Here is a 24,414-nt window from a genome sequence, read left to right as displayed (position 1 = left end):
AGATCAAGTGGAAGTTGGGGAAGGAAAGAGTGAAAATATTTCTTCTCTAGTGAGGGAGATGAAGAAAAGAGTTAAAACAGATTCATTTAAACTTTGTTAAAACAACTCCCTTTACAACAACTTTGTGTGGCCTGTGAAAAAGGCAGATGGCACCTGAGCAGGACTACAAGGAGCTGAGCAAAGTCATTACACCCCACACTACAGATGCTCTGGATCTCATCAAGGTTACAGTCCAGGTAGCCCAGGCTCAGGGTCAAGGGTATGGTGTTATTGGCATCAGTAGGAGCAGCATGCCATCACTTAGGAAGAAGACCAATATTTTTTTCTTTGAAATAGTATTTTATTTTTCCAATTACATATAATATTAGTTTTCAACATTCATTTTTTATAAAATTTTGACTTCCAAATTGTTTAATACCTCCCTCCTTTCCAACTCCCTCCACAAGACGCAAGCAATCTGATACAGGCTACGTGTGTGCAATCACGTAAACATATTTCCATATTAGTCATGTTGGGAAAGAAGCAACAGAACAAAAGGGAAAAAACAAAGGGGATTAAAAAAGTGAAAATAGTATGCTTTGATCTGCATTCAGATTCCATAGTTCTTTCTCTGCATGTGGATAGTATTTTCCACCCTGAGTCTTTTGGAATTGTCTTAGATCCCTGCATTGCTGAGAAGATTCTGTCATTGCACAACATTGCTGTGTGCAGTGTTCTACTTCTGCTCACTTCATTCAGCACGTATGTCTTTCCAGGTTTTTCTGAAATCTGCCTGCTCATCATTTCTCATAACACAATAGTACTCCATTACATTCGTATACCACAGCTTGTTCAGCCATTCCCCAATTGACGGGCATCCCTTTAATTTCCAGTTCTTTGCCACCACATAAAGAGCTGCTATAAATATTTTTGTACATGTAGGTCCTTTCCCCTTTTTTCATATCTTTGGGATACAGACCTAGTAGTGGTATTGCTGGATCAAAGGGTATGCAAAGTTTGATTACCTTCTGGACATAGTTCCAAATTGCTCTCCAGAATGGGTTGGATCAGTTTACAACTCCACCAACAATGCATTAGTGGCCCAATTTTCCCACATATTCTCCAACATTTATCACTTATCTTTTCTGACATATTAGCCAATCTGATAGTTGTGAGGTGGTACTTTAGAGTTGTTTTAATTTGCATTTCTCTAATCAATAATGATTTAGAACATTTTTAATATGACTACAAATAGCTTTAATTTCTTCATCTGAAAACTGCTTGTTCATATCCTTTGACCATTTATCAATGAGGAATGACTTGTGTTCTTATAAATTTGACTCAGTTCTCTATCTATTTCAGAAATAAGGCCTTTTTCAGAGATACTTGCTGTAAAAACTGTTTCCCAGCTTTCTGCTTCCCTTCTAATCTTGACTGCATTGGTTTTGTTTGTGCAAAACCTTTTTAATTTAATATAATCAAAGTCATCCACTTCGCATTTCATAATGTTCTCTATCTCTTGTTTGGTCATAAATTCTTCCCTTCTCCATAGATCTAACAGGTAAATATTCCTCGCTCTCCTAATTTGCTTATGGAATGTATCACCCTTTATGTCTAAATCATCTACACATTATGACCTTAACTTAGCATATGGTGTGAGATGTTGGTTTATGCCTAGTTTCTGCCATACTCTTTTCCAGTTTTCCCAACAGTTTTTGTAAAATAGTGAGTTCTTATCTCAGAAGCTGGAGTCTTTACTCTTGTCATTTACTACTGTGTATTGTGTACCTAATCTATTCCACTGATCCACCACTCTATATCTTAGCCAGTACCAAATAGTTTTGATGACTCCCTCTTTATAGTACACTTTTAGATATGGTATGGCCAGGCTACCTTCTACTTCATTTTTAAAAAAATAATTCCCTTGATGTTCTTGACCTTTTGTTCCTCCAGATGAATTTTGTTATTATTTTTTCTACCTCTGTAAAAAAAATTTTAGGTAGTTTGATTGGTATGACACTGAATAAGTAAATTAATTTAGGCAGAATTATCATTTTTATTATATGCTCTGCCTACCCATGAGCAATTGATATTTTTCCAATTGTTTAGATCTGACTTTATTTGTGTGAAAAGTGTTTTGTAATTATGTTGATATAGTTCTTGGGTTTGTCTTGGCAAGTAGACTCCCAAATATTTCATAGTGTCTACAGTTATTTTAAATGAAATTTCTCTTTTTATCTCTTGATGCTGAGCTTTGTTCATAATATATAGAAATGTTCACGACTGATGTGGGTTTATTTTATATCCTACAACTTTGTTAAAGTTGTTAATTATTTCAAGTAGTTTTTTAGTTGATTCTCTAGGATTCCCTAAGTATGCCATCATGTCATCTACAAAGAATATTAGTTTTGCTTCTTCATTACCTATTCTAATTCCTTCTATATCTTTTTCTCCTCTTATCGATAAAGCTAACATTTCTAGTACAACACTGAATAACAGCAGTAATAATGGACATCCTTGTTTCACCCCGATCTTATTGGGAAGGCTTCTAGTTCATCCCCATTACAGATAATGCTTACTAATGGTTTCAGATAGATACTACTTTTAAGAAAAGCTCCACTTATTCCTATGCTCTCTAGGGTCTTTAATATGAATGAGTGCTATATTTTTTCAAAAGCTTTTTCTGCATCTACCGAGGTAATATGATTTCTCTTGGTTTTATTATTGACATGATCAATTTTGCCAATAGTTTTCCTAATATTGAACCAGCCCTACATTCCTAGTATAAATCCCACTGGGCCACAGGGGTGATAAATTGTTGTAATCTCTTTGCTAATATTTTATTTAAAATTTTCTCATCAATATTCATTAGGGAAATTGGTTTATAATTTTCTTTGTTTTGGCTCTTCCCGAGTTAGGTATCAGCACCATATTTGTGTCATAAAAGGAATTTGCTAGGACTCCTTTGCCTATTTTTTCAAAGAGTTTACATAGTATTGGAATTAATTGTTCTTCAAATGTTTGGCAGAATTCACTTGTAAATCCATTAGGCCCTGGAAATTTTTTCTTAGGGAGTTCACTGATGGTTTGTTCAATTTCTTTTTTCTAAAATGGGATTATTTAAGTATTTTATTTCCTCTTCTGTTAAAGGCAATTTATATTTTTGTGAATATTCATCCATTTCACTAAGATTGTCAAATTTATTGGCATACAGTTGGGCAAAATAGCTCCTAATTATTGCTTTAATCACCTCTTCATTGACAGTAAATTCACCCTTTTATTTTTGATACTGGTAATTTGGTCTTTTGTTTTTCTTTTTTTCTCTTTTTTTAAATTACTGAAACTTAAAAACACAATAAGAAAATAAAAAGAAACATTATAAACTTAAATATTAAAACTTAAATACATAAGAAAAAGAAAAAAGCATGTCTTGTGGCAACAGAACATGAGAGGATTCAAAACATATAGCAACAAATTTCCATCTCAAGAAAGCCTATATAATAAGTACTACACATTGTGTTGAAAGCTGTCTGTCTTTTCTTTGCTTCCTTGTTAAGTTTTTTTTTGTTCTCTGCTCTACACTTTTTATTCTGTTCTTTTTTTCTCCCTTCCTCTCCCTATCCCCCCCAGAAGGCTACAATTAAATGTGAATATATTTACATATAGATATGCATATATTTATATACACATACATAAATACATACATATAGATGTATACTTTTCTAACAAATTCTACTTCTGATCTTTGTTTTTACGTTTGTGCAGATCTCTTATTTCCAATCCCTCCTAACTCCTCTACTTTACTTCTACCCTCTACTTTGCCCTCCATTACTTAACCTAGCCCTGCTTCAAGAATCCCTCCCTTATTCTCCCATTCCCTTAAATCTAAACAATCTTCTATACCCCCTTTAACCTATTCCCTCACCCTTCCCTCTAAAGATCCCTCCCTTATCCTCCCAAAGATCCCTCCCTTGTCCTTCCATTTCCATTAATCCAAACACCCTTCTATACTCCAACCTTTAACCTAGTCCTTCACCCTCCCCTATAGAGATCCCTCCCTTATCATCTCCCCCTTCCCTTAGCCTTTTATTTCTTTCTGAATTTAGAGGACTTTTATACTCTTATACACACACACACACACACACACACACACACACACACACACACACACATATATATATATATATATATATATATATATATAGCTCCTTCTTGAACCCATTCCAGATGAAAGTACGTTTCCAGAACTAACAATCCTCCTTCCCCTTCTAATTCTTATGTGTAGGTTCTTCCTCTCCCAACTCATTTGTATAAAAATAATTACTCTTTTTAGCTGTTCCTAAATGACTTTATTTTTTTAAAGTAATATCATACTCAGGTCTACCCCAATCTTTCTTATGAACTATCCAATTACTAATAACAATCTTAGACATACATTTCACATTTTACATACATAAAAGGTAAACAGTCTGTCCTTATTGAATCCCCTGGAATTAGTCTTTGATAGGTACTTTATATTTCTCTTGGCTCTTACATGTCAATTCTTCTATTAAGTTCAGGTATTTTTTTTTAACAAAGTCCTGAAAGTCTGACAGTTCATTAAAATAGCCATTTTTTTTTCATTCAGGATTATGCTTAGTTTTGCTGAGTATAGTATTTTTGGCTCAAACCCCAGTTCTTTTGCTCTTAGATACATAATGTTTCAAGACCTGCAGTCTTTTAGTATCACCACTGCTAGGTCTTCCGTGATTCTAATTGTGACACTGCTATATTTAAATTGTTTTTTTCTTGTTGCTTGTAATATTTTATCTTTGATCTGGGGGTTTCAGAATTTGACCACAATATTCCTAAGGGTTTTCCTCATGGGATCTCTTTCAGGTGGTGATCAATGGATTTTTTCTATTTTTGCTTTCCCTTCTTGTTCTAATGCTTCAGGATAATTTTCTTTAATTATTTCTCGTATTACTGTATCAAGATTCTTTTTTTGATCATAGCTCTCAGGTAGTCTGATTACTCTTATGTTTTCTCTTCTTTATCTGTTCTCTGGATCAGTCAGTTTTCTTATGAGATGTTTCACATTCTCTTCTATTTTTTCATTCTTTATATTTTGTTTTATTATTTCTAGATCTCACATAACTTCTCTGGCTTCCTCTTGCCCAATTCTGATTTTCAAAGAGCCATTTTCTTAAGATTCTGAATCTCCTTTTCTAATTGGCTGACTTTCTTTTCAAAATCTTGTTTTTCTTGTTTTTTGTTTTGTTTTTTGTCTTTAGTTTTTTCCTCAATCTCTCTCATTTGATTTTTAAAGTCTTTTTAAAGTTCTTCTATGAACTACTTTTGAGCAGGTAACCATTTGATGTTACTTTTTGGGGTAGAAGAGGGTTTCTTTGCTTCAGTATCCTATGAACCCTGGTCTTCTCTATTCCCATCATAATTCTCTATGGTTGGATTCTTTCTCCTTTGCCTGTGTATTTTTTTTAAAATTTGTAATAACTTAGTTTTCATAATCACTTCTAGTCCTAGGGTATGGGGGATGGTGCCTCTGGCATTAGATCCTCCTTCAGTTCTCCCCTCTGGCGGAACTGGAGCCAAGACCCCCAGTTTCCTGTAAGTGCCCACAGCCAGTAGTGTCCCCACCCCACTGCTTCTGCACTCACCAGGCATATACTGGTGCCTTCTCACCCCTGGCTGTGTCCCCACAGCACAGCTGGATCTGGTGTTCTTTGTCAACAGAGGTTCCTTTGATCTTCCCCAGCTCAGACGCCCAACACCCCTCACTGTCCAGGGAGTAAAAGTTGCTGTGGCTGGGGCCAAGGCAGCCTCCCAACCCAACTAACCCCAGGTCTTTCTGCGTGTTGTTTAAGCAAACCTAGGACCCAGCCTAGAGGTGTTTACTCTTCACATGGACCAAACCTTCTCCTGGGACTTTTCTTCAGATCTTCTCCAATTGTCTCAGGAGGATCCTTGTTGTGCCCCTACTCTTATTTTTATGGCTCAATATTCACCCTGAGATGCTATTTCTTCTCTTTTGTGGGAGAAAATCTTTGGAGCTTGGAATTTTTTGACCTACTCCACCATCTTCCCAGAATCCTCCCCTCTTGCTTTTTTTTAATCAAATTAAACAAAGGTTTATCTACTTTGTTTTTTTTTTAATCAAATCAGTTCTTAGTTTTATTAATTCAACAGTTTTCTTACTTTCAATTTTATTCATCTCTCCTTTGGTTTTCAGAATTTCTAATTTGATGTTTAATTGGGGATTTTTCATTTGTTCTTTTTTCTAGCTTTTAAAATTGCATGTCCAATTGGTTGATCTCCTTTTTCTTTTTCATGTAAGCATTTAGAGACATAAAATTTCCCCTAAGTACTGCTTTGGATACATCTCCTAAATTTTGATATGGTGTCTTATTATTGTCATTCTCTTGGATGAAGTTCCTGATTGAGTCTATGATTTATTGTTTGACCCACTCATTCTTTAGAATTAGATTATTTAGTTTCCAATTAATTTTTAATCTATCTTTCCATGGCCCTTTATTACATGTATTTTTCATTGCATCATGATCTGAAAAGGATGCATTTAATATTTCTATCTTTCTGCATGTGAATGTGAGGTTTTTATGCCCTAATACAGCATCAATTTTTGTGTAGGTGCCATATACTGCTAAGAAAAAGGTATATTCCTTTCTATCCCCATTAAATTTTCTCCAGAGGTTTATCATATCTAACTTTTCTAAAATTCTATTTACCTCCTTAACTTCTTGTTTATTTCCCCGTCTGAGAGGGGGAAGCTGAGGTCCCTCCCAGTATAGTTTTGCTGTCCATTTCTTCCTGTAACTCACTTAACTTCTCCTCTAAGAATATGAATGCTATACTACTTGATACATATGTTTAATATTGATATTACTTCATTGGCTTATGTTACCTTTTAGCAAGCTGCAGTTTCCTTCCCTGTCTCTTTTAATTAGATCTATTTTTGCTTTTGTTCTGAGATCAGGATTGCTATCCCTGCTTTTTTTACTTCAGCTGAAGCATAATATATTCGCTCCAGACTTTTACCTTTACTCTGTGAATGTCTCTCCGTTTTTTGTAAATGACATATTGTAGGATTCTGGTTTTTCATCCACTCTTGTTATCTGCTTCCATTTTGTGGTAAAATTCATCCCATTCACATTCACAATTATGATTCCTGTGTATTTCCCTCCATCCTATTTTTCCCGTTTATACTTTTTTCTCTCTCTCTCCTTTCACTCTGTTGCTCCTCACCAGTGTTTTGTTCTGACCCCCGCTTCCCTGAATCTGCCCTCACTTCTATTACCCCCTTCTTTTCTTTTCTTCTTCCCCTCCTACTTCCCCATAGGGTAAGATATTTCTTTACCCAACCGAATGTGTATATTATTTCCTCTTTGAGCCAAACCTAATGAGAGTAAGGTTCAAATGATACTTACCCCCTCCCTTCTTCCCCTCTACTGCAATAGGTCTTTCATGTCTCTTCATACAATATAATTAAACCCATTCTGCCTCCACCTTTCCTCTTTTTTTTTTTGGCTAGGCAATGGGGTGAAGTGACTTGCCCAAGGTCACACAGCTAGTAAGTGTCAAGTGTCTGAGGCCAGATTTCAACTCAGGTCTTCCTGAATCCAGGGCTGGAGCTTTATCCATTGCACCACCTAGCTATCCCTCCTCCTTTCCTCTTCTTCCAGTAAAATTCTTTTTATCATCCCTTAATGATTTTTTTTTAATCATCACTTCAAAGTCAAAGCATACCTACACCCTCTTTGTAAGTATACCATGTAATCCTGATTGTAGCTCCTTGATATTTGAATTATTTCTTTCTGGCTGACTTGCAGTATTTTCTCCTTGACCTGATAATTCTGGAATTTGGCTACAATATTCCTTGGAGTTTTCATTTTGGGATCTCTTTCAGAAGGTGGTAGTAGATTCTTTCAATGACTATTTTACCCTCTGGTTCTAGGATACCAGGGCAGTTTTTCTTGATGATTTCTTGAAAGATGCTGTCCAGGGTCTTTTTTTTATATATAATGGCTTTTTACATTTTCTTCTATTTTTTCATTTTTTAAATTTTGTTTGACTGATTCTTGATGTCTCATGGAGTCATTAGCTTCTACTTGCCCAAATCTACTTTTCAAGGAATTATTTTCTTCAGTTACCTTTTGTACCTCCTTTTCCATTTGGCCAATTCTATTTTCTAAGGAGTTGTTTAATTCAGTCAATTTTTGTGCTTTTTTTTCCAAGCTATTGACTCTTTTTTCATAATTCTCTTGCATAACACTCTTTTCCCAATTTTTCTTCTACTTCTCTTATTTGACTTTTAAAATCCTTTTTGATCTCTTCCAAGAGGACTTTTTGGGTTTGAGGCCAATTCATATTCACTTCTGAGGCTTCACATGAAGGCATTTTGATACTCTTCTGCGCTTGTGTTTGGATCTTCCCTGTCCCCATAGTAACTTTCTTTAGTCACGGCTCATTGTCCCAAGCTTCCTGTGCTGAGAGCCAGGGGCCTGGTAGGTGCTGGCAGCTTGCCCACTGTACTGGGGTGGCTCGGCTTAGTCATGCTTGTTGTGCCAGGGTTCTGGGGATGGCAGTTTGCCTTCTGCCTCGCGGCTCACCTGCTTTACCACTGGCCTGCTGATCCAGGACCATGGGGCTTCGGGTGCTGATCTGTGCTGTGGCTAAGAGCCTCCCACTGGCATACCCAGACACCGCCTGCGGTGGGCTCCATTCTCCTTTTACCCAAATGAAACAGACCTTTCCTGAAGTCCTTCTAAGTTATAAATTGTTTCACTCTGTCTTTTTATGGATTCTGTCACTCCAGGATTCTTTTAGAGGCTTAATTTAACATTGTTTATGAGGGAAACTGAGAAGAGCTCAGGCAACTTCCTGGCTTCTCTCTGCCATCTTGGCTCAACGCCCCACCCCACCCCAAAAAATTTTTTATATAAAAAATTGTTAACTATAACAGAAGTATTACTATCCATCCTGTGGCCTTAATGTTCCTGGTACTACTCCTATTCATTGTCACCATCTTATAACAGGAGAAGAATACGTGACTAAATATAATATAAGTTCATCATTTGTGCTGTGTCTCTGATATTCGTGGTGCTCTTCTGGTTCATCATCACCATTATGCTTTATAAGACCCACTGTGAACTGCAAAGATTTGTTATCACTCACCACATGGACCAGAATATTGAAATCTAAGACTTAGCCCTTGTAATAGGAATAGATTAGGATTGCTAGTTTTTGTCTTCCTCAACATTTTTCTCTCTCTTCTTTTTCTTTATGGTGATTCTTTAGGAAGTTATATATTTTTTTGTTTTTCTTTCCCTTAGTACTGCCTATGCCAGGGGGATTTGTCCAGTAAGAGCCCTGACAGCATTTAAATGATAGAAGGTACTCTAGATACATAGAAGATAAATACAGAGAAGGCAAAGGTAATTATAAAGAAGATATTATTCTAATTAAATTAGAAAGAGACATTCATTAGCAGCTAGAGGGTGAGGGGGCTGGGAAAGGTCTTCTAGAGTAGGGAAGGATGTGAACTAGGTCTGTAAGGAAAGCAAGGAAACCAAGAGGCAAAGGTGAAAGAGCAGAGAATTCCAGGAGTAGGGGGACAGCAATATTAAAGGTACAGCATCAGGAAATGAAGTATCAGGAAATGAAGAACTGAAAGTAAGCCAGTATAATTCAGGGAGGGGAGTAATGTGTAAGGCCGGAGAGACAGAAAAGGAACATGTTACAAAGTACTTTAAAAGCCAAAGAGATTATTGTATATTTTATCCTGGAGTTAACAGACATCCATGGAACTCACCAAGCAGGAAGACGGGGGGGGGGGGGAATGGCCTCTGCATTTTATAGAAGGATGAAACTGAGTGTCAAAAGATTTGAAGCAGGGTGGAGTCAAGATGGCAGAATAAAGGCAGGGACTCAACCTGAGCTTTCCCAAATTTCCCTCCAAACAATGACAAAATAATGCCTCAAAACAAATTCTGGAGTGGCAGAAGCAACAAATGGACAAGGTGAAACAATTTTCCAGCCCAAGGCAACTTAGAAGGTCAGCAGGAAAGGCCCGTCTTACTGGGATAACATTGCAATGCCATCTAGCCCAGCAAATTATGCCCTGGCAAGCCACCGGGAAGGGAGGCCCTAGGGGTGACTTATTATTACACTACTTGAAAACCACAAAAAAAAAAAAGAGCCTAGACATCATATTGCAAGAAATTATCAAGGAAAGCTGCTCTGATAGAGGGTAAAATAGAAATTGAGAGAGGGTAAAATAGAAATTGAGAGAATCCACTGATCACCTCCTGAAAGAGATCTCAAAATGAAAACTCCCAAGAATATTATGGCTAAGTTCCAGAGCTTCCTAGTCAAGAAGAAAATATTGCAATCCAAAAAAAAAAAAATCAAACACTAATGAGCCACAGTCAGCAAAACACAAGATTTAGCAGCTTCGATATTAAAGGTTCTGAGAGTTTGGAATATGATATTCCAGAGGGCAAAGAGTTAGGATTTCAACCAAGAATCAAATTACAACCCAGCAACACTGAGTATAATCGTTCAAGGGGGAAAAAAAACCAAAACTGATATTTAATGAAATAGAGGACTTTCAAGCGTTCCTGATAAAAAGATCAGAGCTGAACAGAAAATCTGATTTTCAAATATGACTCAAGAGAAGTATAAAAAGGTAAACAGGAAAGAGAAATCATAAGGAATCAATAAGGTTAAGCCATTTATATTCCAATATGGGAAAACAATATTTCTAACTCTTAAGAACTTTATCATTATTAGGGCAGTTAGAAGGAGTGTACATAGACAGAAAACCTAGGTGTGAATTGACTATCATGGGATGATATTAAAAAAGAAAATTAGGGGCAGCTAGGTGGTGCAGTGGATAGAACACCAGCCCTGACGCCAGGAGGACCTGAGTTCAAATCCGGCCTCAGACCAAACACTTGATACTTACTAGCTCTGTAACCCTGGGCAAGTCACTTAACCCCAACTGCCTAAAAAAAAAAAATTAAGGGGTTAGAGAAAGGGGTGAACTGGGAAAAAAGAAAAAGGAAAGGTAAAACAGAGTAAATTATCTCACATAAAGGAGGCATGAGAGGTTTTACAGTGGAGGGGAAAATGGAGGAATAACAGGCAATGCTTGAACTCTTATCTGAACTGGCTCAAATAACATACATATTCTGTTGGGTACAGAAGGCTATCTTACCCTATAAGGAAGTAGGAGGGCAGGGGGATATAAGCAGGGGGGAGGCTCATAGAAGGGAGAGTATATTTGGGGGAGGTAGCGGTCAGAAACAAAACACTTTTGAGGAATGATAGGATGAAGGTGGGGGGAGGGAGGGAGGAGGAGGAGAGAGACAGAGAGAAACAGAGAGAGAGGGAGAGAGAGAGAAGGATAATAGGAGGAAAAGCAGGATGGAGAGAAATACACAATTAGTAATCATAACTGTGAATGTGCATGGGACAAACTTATCCATAAAATGGAAGCAGATAGCAGTGAATTAAAAACCAGAATACTACAATATGTTTTGGGGTTTTCTTTTTTTGGGGGGGTGAGGCAATCAGGGTTAAGTGACTTGCCCAAGGCCACACAGCTGGTATGTGTCAAGTGTTGAGACTGGATTTGAACTCATGTCCTCTTGACTCCATGGCCTGTGCTCTATCCACTGCACCACCTAGCTGCCCCCAACAATATGTTGTTTACATAAAATATACAAGATGCAGAGAGAAACACAGAGAATAAAGGTAAAGAGATGGAGCAGAATATATTATGCTTCAGCTGAAGTACAAAAAAAAAGCAGGGGTAGCAGTCATGATCTCAGATAAAGCTAAAGCAAAAATAGGTCTAATTAAAAGAGATATAAGCATGGAAATGACATTTTGCTAAAAGGTGCCACAGACAATGAAGTAACATTAATACTAAATATATATGCATCAAATGGTATAGGAACCAAATTAGTAAAGGAAAAGTTAAATGAGTTACAAGAGGAAACAGACGGTAAAACAATATAAATAGGGGACATCAACTTTCTACTCTCAGAACTAAATAAATCTAACGAGAAAAGAAACAGGAAAGAAGTTAAGGAGATGAATAGAACTTTAGGAAAGTTAGATATGACAGACCTCTTAAAAAAACTTAATGGAAATAGAAAGGAATATACTTTTTTTTTCCTCGGGGGTACATGGCACCTACACAAAAAATGGCCATGTGTTAGGGAATAAAAACCTCACAACCAAATGCAAAAAAGCAGAAATATTAAATGCATACTTTTCAGATCATAATGCAACAAAAACTACATTCAATAAAGGGCTGTAAAAGCATAGATTAAAATAAATTGGAAACTAAACAATCTAATCCTAAAGGAAGAGTTCGTCAAAAACAAATCACAGAAATAATCAATAATTTCATTAAAGAGAATGACAAAAATGAGATGACAACCAAAATTTATGGGATGCACCCAAAGTAGCACATAGGGTAAAATTTATATTCCTAAATGCTTACATCAATAAAATAGAGAAAGAGCAGATCAATGAATTGGGCATGCTACTAAAAACAAAAACAAAACAAAAACAAAACTAGAAAAAGAACAAATTAAAAATTCTAAATTAAAAGCCAAATTAGAAATCCTGTAAATCAAAGGAGAAATTAATAAAAATAAGAATGAGAAAATCATTGAAATAAAACCAGAATCTGATTTTATGGGGAAAAAACAATAAAACAGATAAACCATTAATTAATTTGATGAAAATAAAATTAAGAAGAAAACCAAATTACCAGTATCAAAAATGGAAAGGGTGAATTCACCACCAATGAAGAGGAAACTAAAGTAATTATAAGGAGCTATTTTGTCCAATAACATGCCAATACATCTAACAATCTAAGTGAAATAGATGAATATTTTTTAAAAATATAAATTGCCCAGATTAACAGAAAAGGAAATAGAATGCCTAAATAACCTTATCTTAGAAAAAGAAATTGGGGGCAGCTAGGTGGTGCAGTGGATAGAACACTGACCCTGAAGTCAGGAGGATCTGAGTTCAAATCTGGCCTCAGACCAAACACTTGACACTTATTAGCTGTGTGAACCTGGGCAAGTCACTTAACCCCAACTGCCCGAAAAAAACAAAAAAACAAAAAAAAAAAGAAATTGAATGCTAAGCCATCAATGAGCTCCCTAAGAAAAAAAACCCAGGACCAGATGGATTTACAAGTGAATCCTATCAAATATTTAAAGAACAATTAATTGCAATACTATATAAACTATTTGGGAAAATAGGCCAAGAAAGAATCCTATTAAATTCCTTTTCTGACACAAATATGGTGCTGATACCTAACCTAGGAAGAGCAAAAACAGAGAAAGAAAACTAAAGACCAATTTCCTTAATGAATATTGATGTGAAAATTTTAAATAAAATGTTAGATTACAGCAATATATCACAAGGATCATATACTATGACCAGGTGGAATTTATACCAGGAATGCAGGACTGGTTCAATATTAGGAAAAATGTCAGCATAATCCACCATATTAATAACAAAGCCAAAAAAATTATATGATTATATCAGTAAATGCAGAAAAGTTTTTGACAAAATACAATACTCATTGCTATTAAAAACTCTAGAAAGTATAGAAATAAATGGAGCTTTCCTTAAAATTATAAGTAGTATTTATCTAAAACTAACAGCAAGTATTATCTGCAATGGGGATAAACTAGAAGCCTTCCCAGTAAGATCAGGGGAGAAGCAAGGATGTCCATTACCACCATTATTATTCAGTAGTGTACTAGAAATGCTAGCTACCACAATAAGAGAAGAAAAAGAAATTGAAGGAATTAGAATAGGGAATGGAGAAACAAAACAATCACTCTCTGCAGACAAAATGATGGTATACTTAGAGAACCCTAGAGAATCAGTTAAAAAAAAAACTAGTTGAAATAATTAACAACTTCAGCAAAATTGCAGTATATAAAATAAGCCTATATAAATCATCAGTATTTCTACATATTACCAAATGAGAAATTAATTCTTGATCCTATATTTCATATTTGATTTTATCCTGTAACCATATTCTATTTTCTACATAAAAAGCCTGGGCCTCCTCGCTGTATCTGAGAAAAGAAGACACTTATGCATGCTAAAGTTCAGCCTTTCTGAAGTTAGACATCAAAATTTAAGATTTCCCACAATGACTGCCAGTTAAAAAAAAAAACATGTTCTCAATATTCTCATAAAACATTATCTTAGCATTTCCTAAAAGGTTTGTGAGGTGTCTCTGAGAAGTTAGGATGACCTTGTACCTGACCTTGTCCCATCTTCAACAGTTAAGGTCATCTTATCTAATTCCTCAGCTGCCAGTAAGTCTGACCTTAACAGTAACTTCAAGATTAAGTTAGAACCCACAAAATCCATGAAAGCATTTTTTAGAGACAGAGTTGGTTGTAATTCCCACGTGGGGGCTATGCCTGCTTTCTCTGATGAGAAATCATAATCTCTCACCTCTGTAATGTTAGCCAGTTACATAATTTTTGTTCTGTTCTTTGTACCATGCTTATAAAAATGTATTGCACCCTCAATTCCAGGTCTTTTGGCCAGAGGCAGGGCCATTTGACCCACCCTTTATTATCAGGTGGCATGCCCCTGTTAATAAATGATATATTGCTTAAAAAATTGCCTCAGTTTATGTTTCTGCTAAATTTCATTCACAACAGAGCAAAGTCCAGGAGGAAGAGACAGATAGAGAAATTCCATTTAAAATAACTATAGATAATATAAAATACTTTGGAGCCTACTGTGCCAAGACAAACCCAGGAACTATATGGGCACAATTATAAAACACTTTTCACCTAAATAAAGTCAGATTTAAACAACTGGAAAAATGTTAATTGCTCATGGGTAAGCCAAGCTAATATAATAAAAATAATAATGTACCTAAATTAATTTACATAAGTAATCAGAGCCATACCAATCAAACTACCACAGCTAGAAAAAAATAATAAAATTCATCTGGAAGAACAAAAGGTCAAGAATATCAAGGGAATCAAGGGAAAAAACCATGAAGGAAGGTGGCTTAGCCATACCAGATCTCAAATTGTACTACAAAACAGTAATCATCAAAACGAACTAGTACTGCCCAAGAAATAGAGGTTGATCAGTGGAATAGATTAGGTACACAACACAGTGTAGTAAATAGAAGTAAATGACTAGAGTAATCTAATGTTTGAAAAACCCAAAGATCCAAGTTTTTGGGATACAAACTCACTATTTGACAAAAACTGCTGGGAAAACTGGAAAGCAATTTGGCAGAAACTAGTTATAGACCACCATCTTACACCATATACTGAGATAAGGTCAAAATAAGTACCTGGTTTAGACAGAGCAAATTAGGGGACCATGGAATAGTTTACCTGTCAGATCTGTGGAAAAGAAGAATTTATGACCAAATAAGAGATAAAAAGCATTACAAGATATAAAATGGATAATTATGATTATGTTGAATTAAAAAGGTTTCACACAAATGAAACCCATGTAGCCAAGATTAGAAGGAAAGCAGAAAATTAGGGGAAATTTTTTACAGCAAGTTTCTCTGATAAAGGCCTTATTTCTCAAATATATAGTAAACTGAGTCAAATTTATAACAATACAAATCATTCCCCAAATGATAAATGGTCAAAGGATATGAACAGGCAGTTTTCATTTTCAGATGAAGAAAATCAGAGCTATCTATATAGCTCTATTTAAAATGCTCTAAATCACTACTGATTAGAGAAAATGAAAATTAAAACAACTCTGAGGTACCACCTCAAACTGACTAATATGACAGAAAAGGAAGATCACAAACGCTGAAGGGGATGTGGGAAAATTTGTACACTAATGCACTCTTGGTAGAGTTGTGAACTGATCCAACCATTCTGGAGAACAATTTAGAACTATGCCCAAAGGGCTATAAAACTGTGCATGCCCTTTGACACTGCAATATCATTACTAAGTCTGTACCCCAAAGAGATCAAAAAAAGGAAAAAGGACCTCTTCGTACAAAAATATTTATAGCAGCTCTTTTTGTGGTGGCAAAGAACTGGAAATCAAGGGGATGCCCATCAATTGGGGAATGCTGAACTAGTTTTGGTATTTGATTTTGATGGAATACTACTATGCTATAAGAAATGATGAATAGGATCTTTCAGAGAAATCTGTAAGACTTAACATGAATTGATACAAAGTGAAGTGAACAGAACCAAAAGAACATTGCATACAGTAACAGTGATATTGTATAATGATCAACTGTGAATGACTTAGCTATTCTTAGCAATACAATAATCTAAGATAATTCCAAAGGGCTCATGATAAAAAAAAAATGCTATCCACCTGCAGAGAAAGAAGTGATGGAATCAAAGCATACTTTTTTTTAAACTTTATTTTTCTTGGGTTTTTTTCTTTCACAACATGACTAATATGAAAGCATTTTGCATGACTACACACGTATAACCTATATCAAATTGCTTGCCTTCTCAATGTGGGAGGAGGGGAGGGAGAGAGGGAGAGAATTTGGGAAGCAAAAATTTTTTTAAAAGAACATTAAAATTTTGTACATGTAATTGGAAAAAATATTTAAGATTTTTTAAAAAAGATATTTGAAGCAAATAGATGAAACAGGCAGCTATTGCAATAATCCAAGAGAGAGCTAATGAGGGCCTGAACTACACAGTTGCTATGTGAGTGAGGAGAATATGCGATGTTTTGAAGGTAGAAACATCAGGACTGAAAACGATAACAAGAAACAACGTGGCCAGACACGTCAGCATTTTTTAGGTCAGGTTCAATGTTAGGATGAAATGAAGAATTCATAGGTCATTGAACAGTTAAAAAATATTTACTTAGCTCTAATATGGAAAAAGTATTCAAAAAAGGATACAGGAGCAGTAGCTTTGTCGCCTCTTAAGGAAAAACTAGTCCATTCCATGTTAAGAGGGGAAAGAGGAAGAAGGGAAAATCAGTGGGGCAGCTAGGTGGCACAGTGGATAGAGCGCCGGCCTTGGAGTCAGGAAGACCTGAGTTCAAGTCTGGCTTCAGAAATATAACACTGACTAGCTGTGTGACTCTGGGCAAGTCACTTAACCCCAACTGCCTCATCAAAAAAAAAAAAGTAGATTTTGCTCTTATCATAGTGTGAGAGGAAGAAGTCCGGGATGACATCCAGGTCATGGGCCTGAGTGATTGGGAAGATGGTGGCACCCTAAAGAGTGTCAGGGAAGCTCAGAAGGGTTTGTGGGGGAAAATAATAGGTTCTATTTTGGAAAAATTGAATTTAAGACGGCTACATGACAACTAGTTTAAGACACCATAGGAGGCAGCTGGAGGTGTGAATGTAGCTCAGTGAAAAGATCAGGGCTGGATATGTAGATCTAAGTATTATCTGTACAGAGATTTTAATCTATGGGAGCTGAGATAACCTAATGCAATAGTATAGAAGGAGAAGAGAAGGGGGACCAGGACAAAGCCTTGGGAGACATCCATAGTTAGAAGATGTGACATGTATGAAGAAACAGTAAAGGAAACAGAAAGATGAGCTGGTGAGATAGAAAGGGAATTAGATGAGATTAATGTCACAAAAACCTAGAGAAAAGAGAGTATTCAGAAAAGGCTATCTACAATATCAAATGCTAAAGACATGTCAAAAGGTGGTGGGAAGTGGGAAGAATCAGGACCAGATGGATTTGCAAATGAGTTCTATCAACATTCAAAGAACAATTAATTCCAGTATTACATATGCTATTTGCGAAAATAAGAAAAGGGATTCCCCTTGTTGTAGGCATTGCTCTAAAGCCAGCACTCTATTACTTCAAGTTAAACACTGGGATAAAATGGGATACTTGTGAGTCACTGAATATTTAGGTTAAGAAAAGAGAGACAATCAGAATTGTGTGGTTTGCCACAAGTAAAGACTAAAGGCTATCTAGCATGATATAAAGCAAATAGTATTAGACTAAGCATTAGAAGAATTATTTTCTAATCTGAACTTTACCACTAAGTACATAGGACCTTGATCAAGTCACTTCACCCCTCTTAACCTCATTTTCCCAGTCTGTTAAAATAAGTATCCAAAGTTCCTCCTAGAATAAAATTACGATTCTATTTCTAGAGAAAACAGGGAAGGAAAACATGGTCATTGTAACATAAATATTTCCACTCTGGGAAAGTCATAGAATATTAGAACTGGAAGAGATGTTCAAATGCATGCAATTCAATAACCTTCATTTTATATTTGAGGAAACTAAAGTCCAATTGCCTTAACCAAGGTCACACAAGTCAACACAGCAGAGATTAGAATACAGGCTTTCTAATTCCTAGTTTTGTTGTGTTGTTCCTGGATAATGTTCTACTGCAAAGCCTCCAGTACAAAGCTTCTCAGATGCTAAACTAGAGACTTCTGACTAATACGGCAGCTAGAACAAAAAAAGCAGAATGCCCAGTTGCCACATATTTACTCATAGACAGCCCTTTAGTTTGCAACAGACCTAAAAAGGTCAAGAAATTCAATCAGAAATTACTGACTTCTACCCTTTAACCCAGCAAAACCACTTCTAGGGCTGTATCCCAAAGACATCATAAAAATATGAAAAGGATCCACATGTACAAAAATATTTATAGCAGCTATTTTTGTGGTGGCAAAGAATTGGAAACTGAGGGGATGCCCATCAATTGGGGAATGGCTGAACAAGTTGTGGTATACAAATGTAATGAAATACTATTGTGCTACAAGAAAGGATGAGCAGGTGGACTTCAGAAAAACCTGGAAAGACTTATATGAACTGATGCTGAGTGAAGTGAGCAGAACCAGGAGAACACTGTACACAGTAACAGCCACATTGTCCAATGACTGACTTTGACAGACTTAGCCCTTCTCAGCAATGCAAGGTAAGACAGCTCCAAAAGACTCCTGATGGAAAATGATATCCACATCCAGAGATCGAACTATGGAGTCTGAATGCAGATGGAAGCATACTATTTGCTCTCCTTTTCTTTCGTTGTTTTGTTTTGTTGCTTCATTCTTGTGGTTCCTCCAATTAGTTCTAATTCTTCTTTATATCATAACTAATGGGAAAATATGCTTAATATGAATGTCTAAGTAGAGCCGATATGAAATTGCACACCGTCTTGGGGAGCGAAGAAGAGAGGGAAGGGGAGAAATTTTAAAACTCAAAATCTTATGAAAGTGAATGTTGAAAACTAAAAATTAATTATTTATTTTTTAAAAATTACGGACTTCAGTCACCCCAGAACTACACAAGAAATTATCTAGAAGCCTGAAGGCAAAAAAGGAAAGGGAGTTGCTAGCAAAGTCAGTGAAATTACACGAAAATCTCAAAGTAGGCCCAGAGGTTGCCTAGAGACACACAGCCTGCAAAGCTATGTATCTGAAGGAAGCAAGAACCAGACTACCCAAAAAAAGCCCAAAGGTGGTCAGTAAGCCCCACGTGGGGTCTTTGGAAGTACCAGAGAGGAGCAAGTAGGGCAAGCAACCAATGCAGTGTCAATATATCAGAGGAGACCAGCCCGGGCAAGTGATTCTAAAGTCCTGACATACATCCTGAGATGTCACAGAGAGACAGAAGATCCAGTACTGTGATCCTCAGTTCTGGATGGAGGTAGAGAGGGATGAACACAGGAACCCTAGCGATCCCAGGCAAGACCAAGCAAGACTGACCACCCTTCCCAAAAGCACACCCAAAGCACCAATTCAGGAGGCTGGGAAGGTGAATAAATCTGAGAAAATACCATTAGTATAAAAAAAATATTGCAAATCCAAGGATCCCAAAAAAAGGAAAGAATAACTCTCTGTAACAACTTCAAGCAGAGATTCTAAGGAAAAAATAGACTTTCCAAAAGGCCTGCATGAATACCTAGAAGAAAGGAAGGAAGAGATTTTAAAAATAAAAGATCTAGAAAAAAGAATTGAAAGGAAAATTAATAGTTTATTAAGATAAAGTGGTAAACCTTATCCTAGAAGTAGACTTTCTGGAAACTAGCATAAATCAAACAAAAATTAATGACTCCATAAAAGAGTAAGAAATACTCTAAGAAAACTATGATAAAAAAACAAAGCCTGTGCTCTGTATTTCAAAAAATGAAAAATGAAAATTGCTCATACCTATCAGAACCTAAAGATGAAGTACAGATAGAAAGAATCTATCAATTGTCTCCTGAAAGAAGTTCCAAAAGGAAAAGCCCTAGGAATATCATGGTCAAAATCCAAAGCTCGTCAAAGAAAAAAATACTGGTTGGTGTAGCTGTAAATCAGTACAAGCATCTAGAAAGCAATGCTAATAACTTTTGACCCAGAAAAGTGTCACCAAATACATCAAAATATTTATAAAAGCTTTTTTTTTGTGATAGCAAAGAACTGGAAACAAAACAGATATCCAGTAAGTGGGTAATGATTACACAAAACGTGGTGCATGATTGAAATAGAAAGGTGGTTGTCCTTTGTGCTCAAAGAGGACCAAAATGACATCACTATGTCCAGGTCAAGGTACAGTCTGTCCAATTGTGGCTGATCAGGCCAATAAAAGCTCACAAGGCTCTACTGCAGGCTGGGGACAAGTAATCCATTTGGAATGGAAATGTCTTTAAATTTGCTCACCTCACTTTTCTATGAAATAAAATATTTCTGTGCTGTAAGGAATGATAAATATTTATGAATACAGTGAAGCATGTAAAGATTTACATGAAATGATGAAAAGTGAAGTAAACAGAGTGAAAAAAGAAATATATAAAATATACAATTCAAAAAAGTAAGTGAAAAGAACAACCACAAAATAATCAAAAGAAAATGTTACAAAATTACAAAGAACAAGCAGGGTTCTACAGAAAAGATGCAAGATATCCTCCTCTCCCCCATCCCTTTGCAGAGGTAAGAGGTCCATTGGTTGTGGTACATTGAAAATATTTTCAGACATTTTTGTGCATTGTTCAGTTTTGCTGATTTTTTTCTTTTTTTTTCTTTTTCTTTAAAACAGTATTTGTGATATGGAATGGGCTTTCCAGGGGTGGGAGTGGGAAAAGAAACTGGGGAAAATTCAATGTTAAAAGAAACAACAACAAAAGACATGAATAAAATTTTGTTTTAAAAGGGAAGGAAGAAAAGAGAAAAAAAACCTAGAATCTGGGATAGTATCTTAGATTACCTCTTAAACAATTGGGAAATGGCTGAGCAAAAGTGATAACATGAATATAATGGTATATTCCTGGGCAAGTCTAAAGAGATGATATTACAGTATCATGAATAATATGGGGTGCAGTTAAAAAAACCCAACCATCAGGATTAGCTAAATACCTATTAAAATACTTAAAAAGAGTTTAAAAAACTATAAACTCAAAAGTTTTTCTAGTAGAATGTAAGTTTATTGAAGTAGGAAGCTGTGCCTTATTTATCTTTGCATCTTTCTCTAGCACTACTCCAGTAGTGTACTAAAAAAAAGATTAGTTATTGCAAAGGAAAGGAATTTTGTGTACCTCAGCAACTTTTAATTGCTAAGAACACAACTGTAGGGAAAAAAAGTACATTGTAATAGTGTTCAAGTGATGTTAGCCCAAGAGAAAAATTATAACTTTTAAAAATGTCTGTGAAAGGAATTTTTGTTTTAAAGCAAAAATAATTATCCAGTGATTGTCTCCTACACGTAGAACATAATTCAAAAATCACAACTGAGTCTATTAAAGACCTTCTCAATGAGATTTAATTAACATTTAAAGGGAACATCAAGGACTCATGTCTTACTTGGGTATATTTCAAAATATTTAGTTCAAATGTATTTCTTGACTACTGGTACTTTATAAAATGACACTGGGTGATCATTTTCACAATAAAACGATTTTTTATGACTCTCAAAAGTAAAGAAATTGATAACATGAATAAACAAACAAATGAATGTGCTCTTCATTCTCTCCCCACCTCCCCCCACTCCCACTGCTACTCTGTTTTTGTTTTTAGGACTATTTAACAGTATTTGAATTACCATTTATTAATGATATCTTCTCCAGCGTTCACTTTCTCAGAAATAGCCTCTCAAGGAGAGTTGCTGAGGCGTTAACCATGAAAATGTTTTGACATAAAAATGAGGCATTTCAGGGCATCATTCCAAGGTTACCTAAGAGACTTTTCAGTATATCTAACTGAAAGACCCTGAAAGAAACTTGATAAGCTCCGAATCTTTCATATCAAGGGAACATTATTTGATTTAGCAAACTACATATGAACTTTTTGGTCAGGATGCTCAAGTGATTACAAGGCAGGAGGAAAGTAATGGCAGGTAAGTAAGGCCAGGGATAACTCAGTTAAAGAACTGCTGCTTTAGAGTAATTGGCAGAGGGTGACACCTGAGCTCTAAATGCCCCCAGATCTGAATTCCACATTTATTTCATTTTCAACCTGAATGGCTAGTTTCTATTAATTATACAAAAAGAAGGTAAAAGTGAAAAATATAAACCAAGTTTAAGATTTATATAGTTCTTAGGTATCAGAAGATCTGCAGGTTATTCCAATTATCTCTCCTTCTTCCACCCCACCCTACCCCATCTCCACTGCCAATAAGCAGGGCTTCAAAATAAAGCTATGACTGATAATCAATACCAGGAAGCAAATTATACTTAACCCTTTTCCAAAAGTCTTCCCTCCCAATTAAAAAAAAAAGCTATCTCACAGTACTTGAGGAAAACATAATTTAACTGCATAGAATAACCAAATCCAGAGAGGGGCAACAGTTAATTTCCACATTAAGAACTTGGAGTATTAAGTTTAAAGATTTACAGGAAAATTTTAAAAAGATCTGTACACTGTACAGCACCTTTAGAAACCACGGCTGTACCACCACTTACCTATATGGGTGGTAACGTTTATATGTCTACTTGGAAACACTGCGAAATGACAACTACAATTAAAACAAACATGTGCACGCACGCTCACGTGCATTCTGAAATAAAGAAGTAGCAGAATTGTAAGCACACAAAGCACCAAAGTCCTGGCACACGTTCCTTGGGGAAGGGTTATCAGCTATGGTTGCACCAAGGACACCTGAGGAGTATGCATATTTAAGAGAAAAGGGAAAGCAGCGTACTTTCCTACCCCCTTCTCCATAACACCACCCCACTTTCTCCCGGGGTCTTACCTGGATCTGCAAGGGAACCAGGCGAACTTTGCAGCGTTCGCTCACTAGAAAGCCTTTGGGCAGGTCTACATACTGGCCCCACTCCTCGGCAAAGAGCTGCACCACAAATTTGCGGTGCATGTCTATCTGGTCGCCGTAAAGGCTCAGGAACTTCTGGATGAGCAGTTCGTGGCCCGCGCCGTGAGGCACAGTGGAGGGCCGGGCAAACACCGAGAAGCAGAAAAGCACTGGCACCGCACCCCCAGCAGGCAGTGACCCTGGGGCGCCGCCGCCGCTGCTGGTGTGCAAGTGTGCAAGGGAAGCAGGTTCCGTTGCCGACGCCATGTTCCTGGGCAGCTCCAGTGCACAGCTGAGCACGCTCTCTCTCGCTTCCTCTGTCTAAGGGAACAACACCGACGAACAGCTCCTCCTTTTCCTCTCGGTTTCTTGCCACCAGGAGAGGGCCCCAGTCCCCAGCAACCAGAGAGAGGAAAAGAAGAGGAGGAGTCCCTTTGCTGCTTCTCTCCTCCACCTCTCTCTCTGACCCTCCCTCCCCCCAACCCCACTTGCTCAGGGTCTGGGGTGAGTGGCCAAGAAAGAATGTCAGTGTGTGTCTGACTGCCCCACATCTTGCTGAAGAATCTCCCAAATACTGGAGCTGAATCCCCTCTTCCAGGCTTATAACGTATTTCTCCACTTCCACCTGTGCGGTAGGGCTCATCTTCACTGTTCTTTTCTTTTACTCAAAGGACACAGAAAGACTGCTTGGGACTATGGCTCTTGCCTTGAGCTATGTCTCCACCTCTATGTTCCTTCTCTTCCTTCTCAGACCTACTTTGTAAGAGATTTCCCCTTTTTCCAATGCAGAACTAGGTTCCCAGTAGCTTTTGAGAGATGGACCTGGGAGTGTGGGTGGCCCTTGTTGCGGCTACTGGGAAATGGCAATATTGAGTTCTCTACTGTAGCAGAATGCTTTCAACATGCATGCAGTGAGGGGCCAGCTAGGTGATGCAGTGGATAGAGCTCCAGCCTTGGAGTCAGGAGGACCTGAGTTCCAATCCGGCCTCAGACATTTGATACTTACTAGCTGTGTGACCCTGGGCAAGTCACTTAACCCCATTGCCTAGCCTCCCCCCCAAAAAAAAACATGCATGCAGTGGAAGGAACACTGGATTGAAAAAGAACCCGAGTTCAAATCCTTGCAATGCTATTTTGGCCCTCAGTTCTTTTGTCTATAAAAGTGGGGGAGGAGAAGAGGGGATACTAG

At 36.9% G+C, this 24,414-nt stretch overlaps 1 protein-coding gene across 1 annotated transcript in view; it reads right to left on the bottom strand.

The window, feature by feature from the left end:
- ISOC1 (isochorismatase domain containing 1) overlaps positions 1–23,620 on the bottom strand; it is a 65,184-nt gene extending 41,564 nt beyond the window's left edge. The window contains exon 1 of the mRNA XM_021009353.2: positions 23,169–23,620. Coding sequence (XP_020865012.1) covers positions 23,169–23,492 — 324 coding nt within the window. The 5' untranslated portion in view covers positions 23,493–23,620. The remainder of the gene's footprint in view (positions 1–23,168) is intronic.
- Positions 23,621–24,414: the final 794 nt, after the last annotated feature.

The sequence above is a fragment of the Phascolarctos cinereus genome, unplaced genomic scaffold, assembly GCF_003287225.1.
Source record: "Phascolarctos cinereus isolate Bilbo 61053 unplaced genomic scaffold, phaCin_HiC Scaffold_4;HRSCAF=312, whole genome shotgun sequence".
Taxonomy (NCBI): Eukaryota; Metazoa; Chordata; class Mammalia; order Diprotodontia; family Phascolarctidae; genus Phascolarctos; species Phascolarctos cinereus.
Note: the sequence above shows the minus strand (reverse complement) of the source record. Positions and strands in the feature narration are given on the sequence as shown.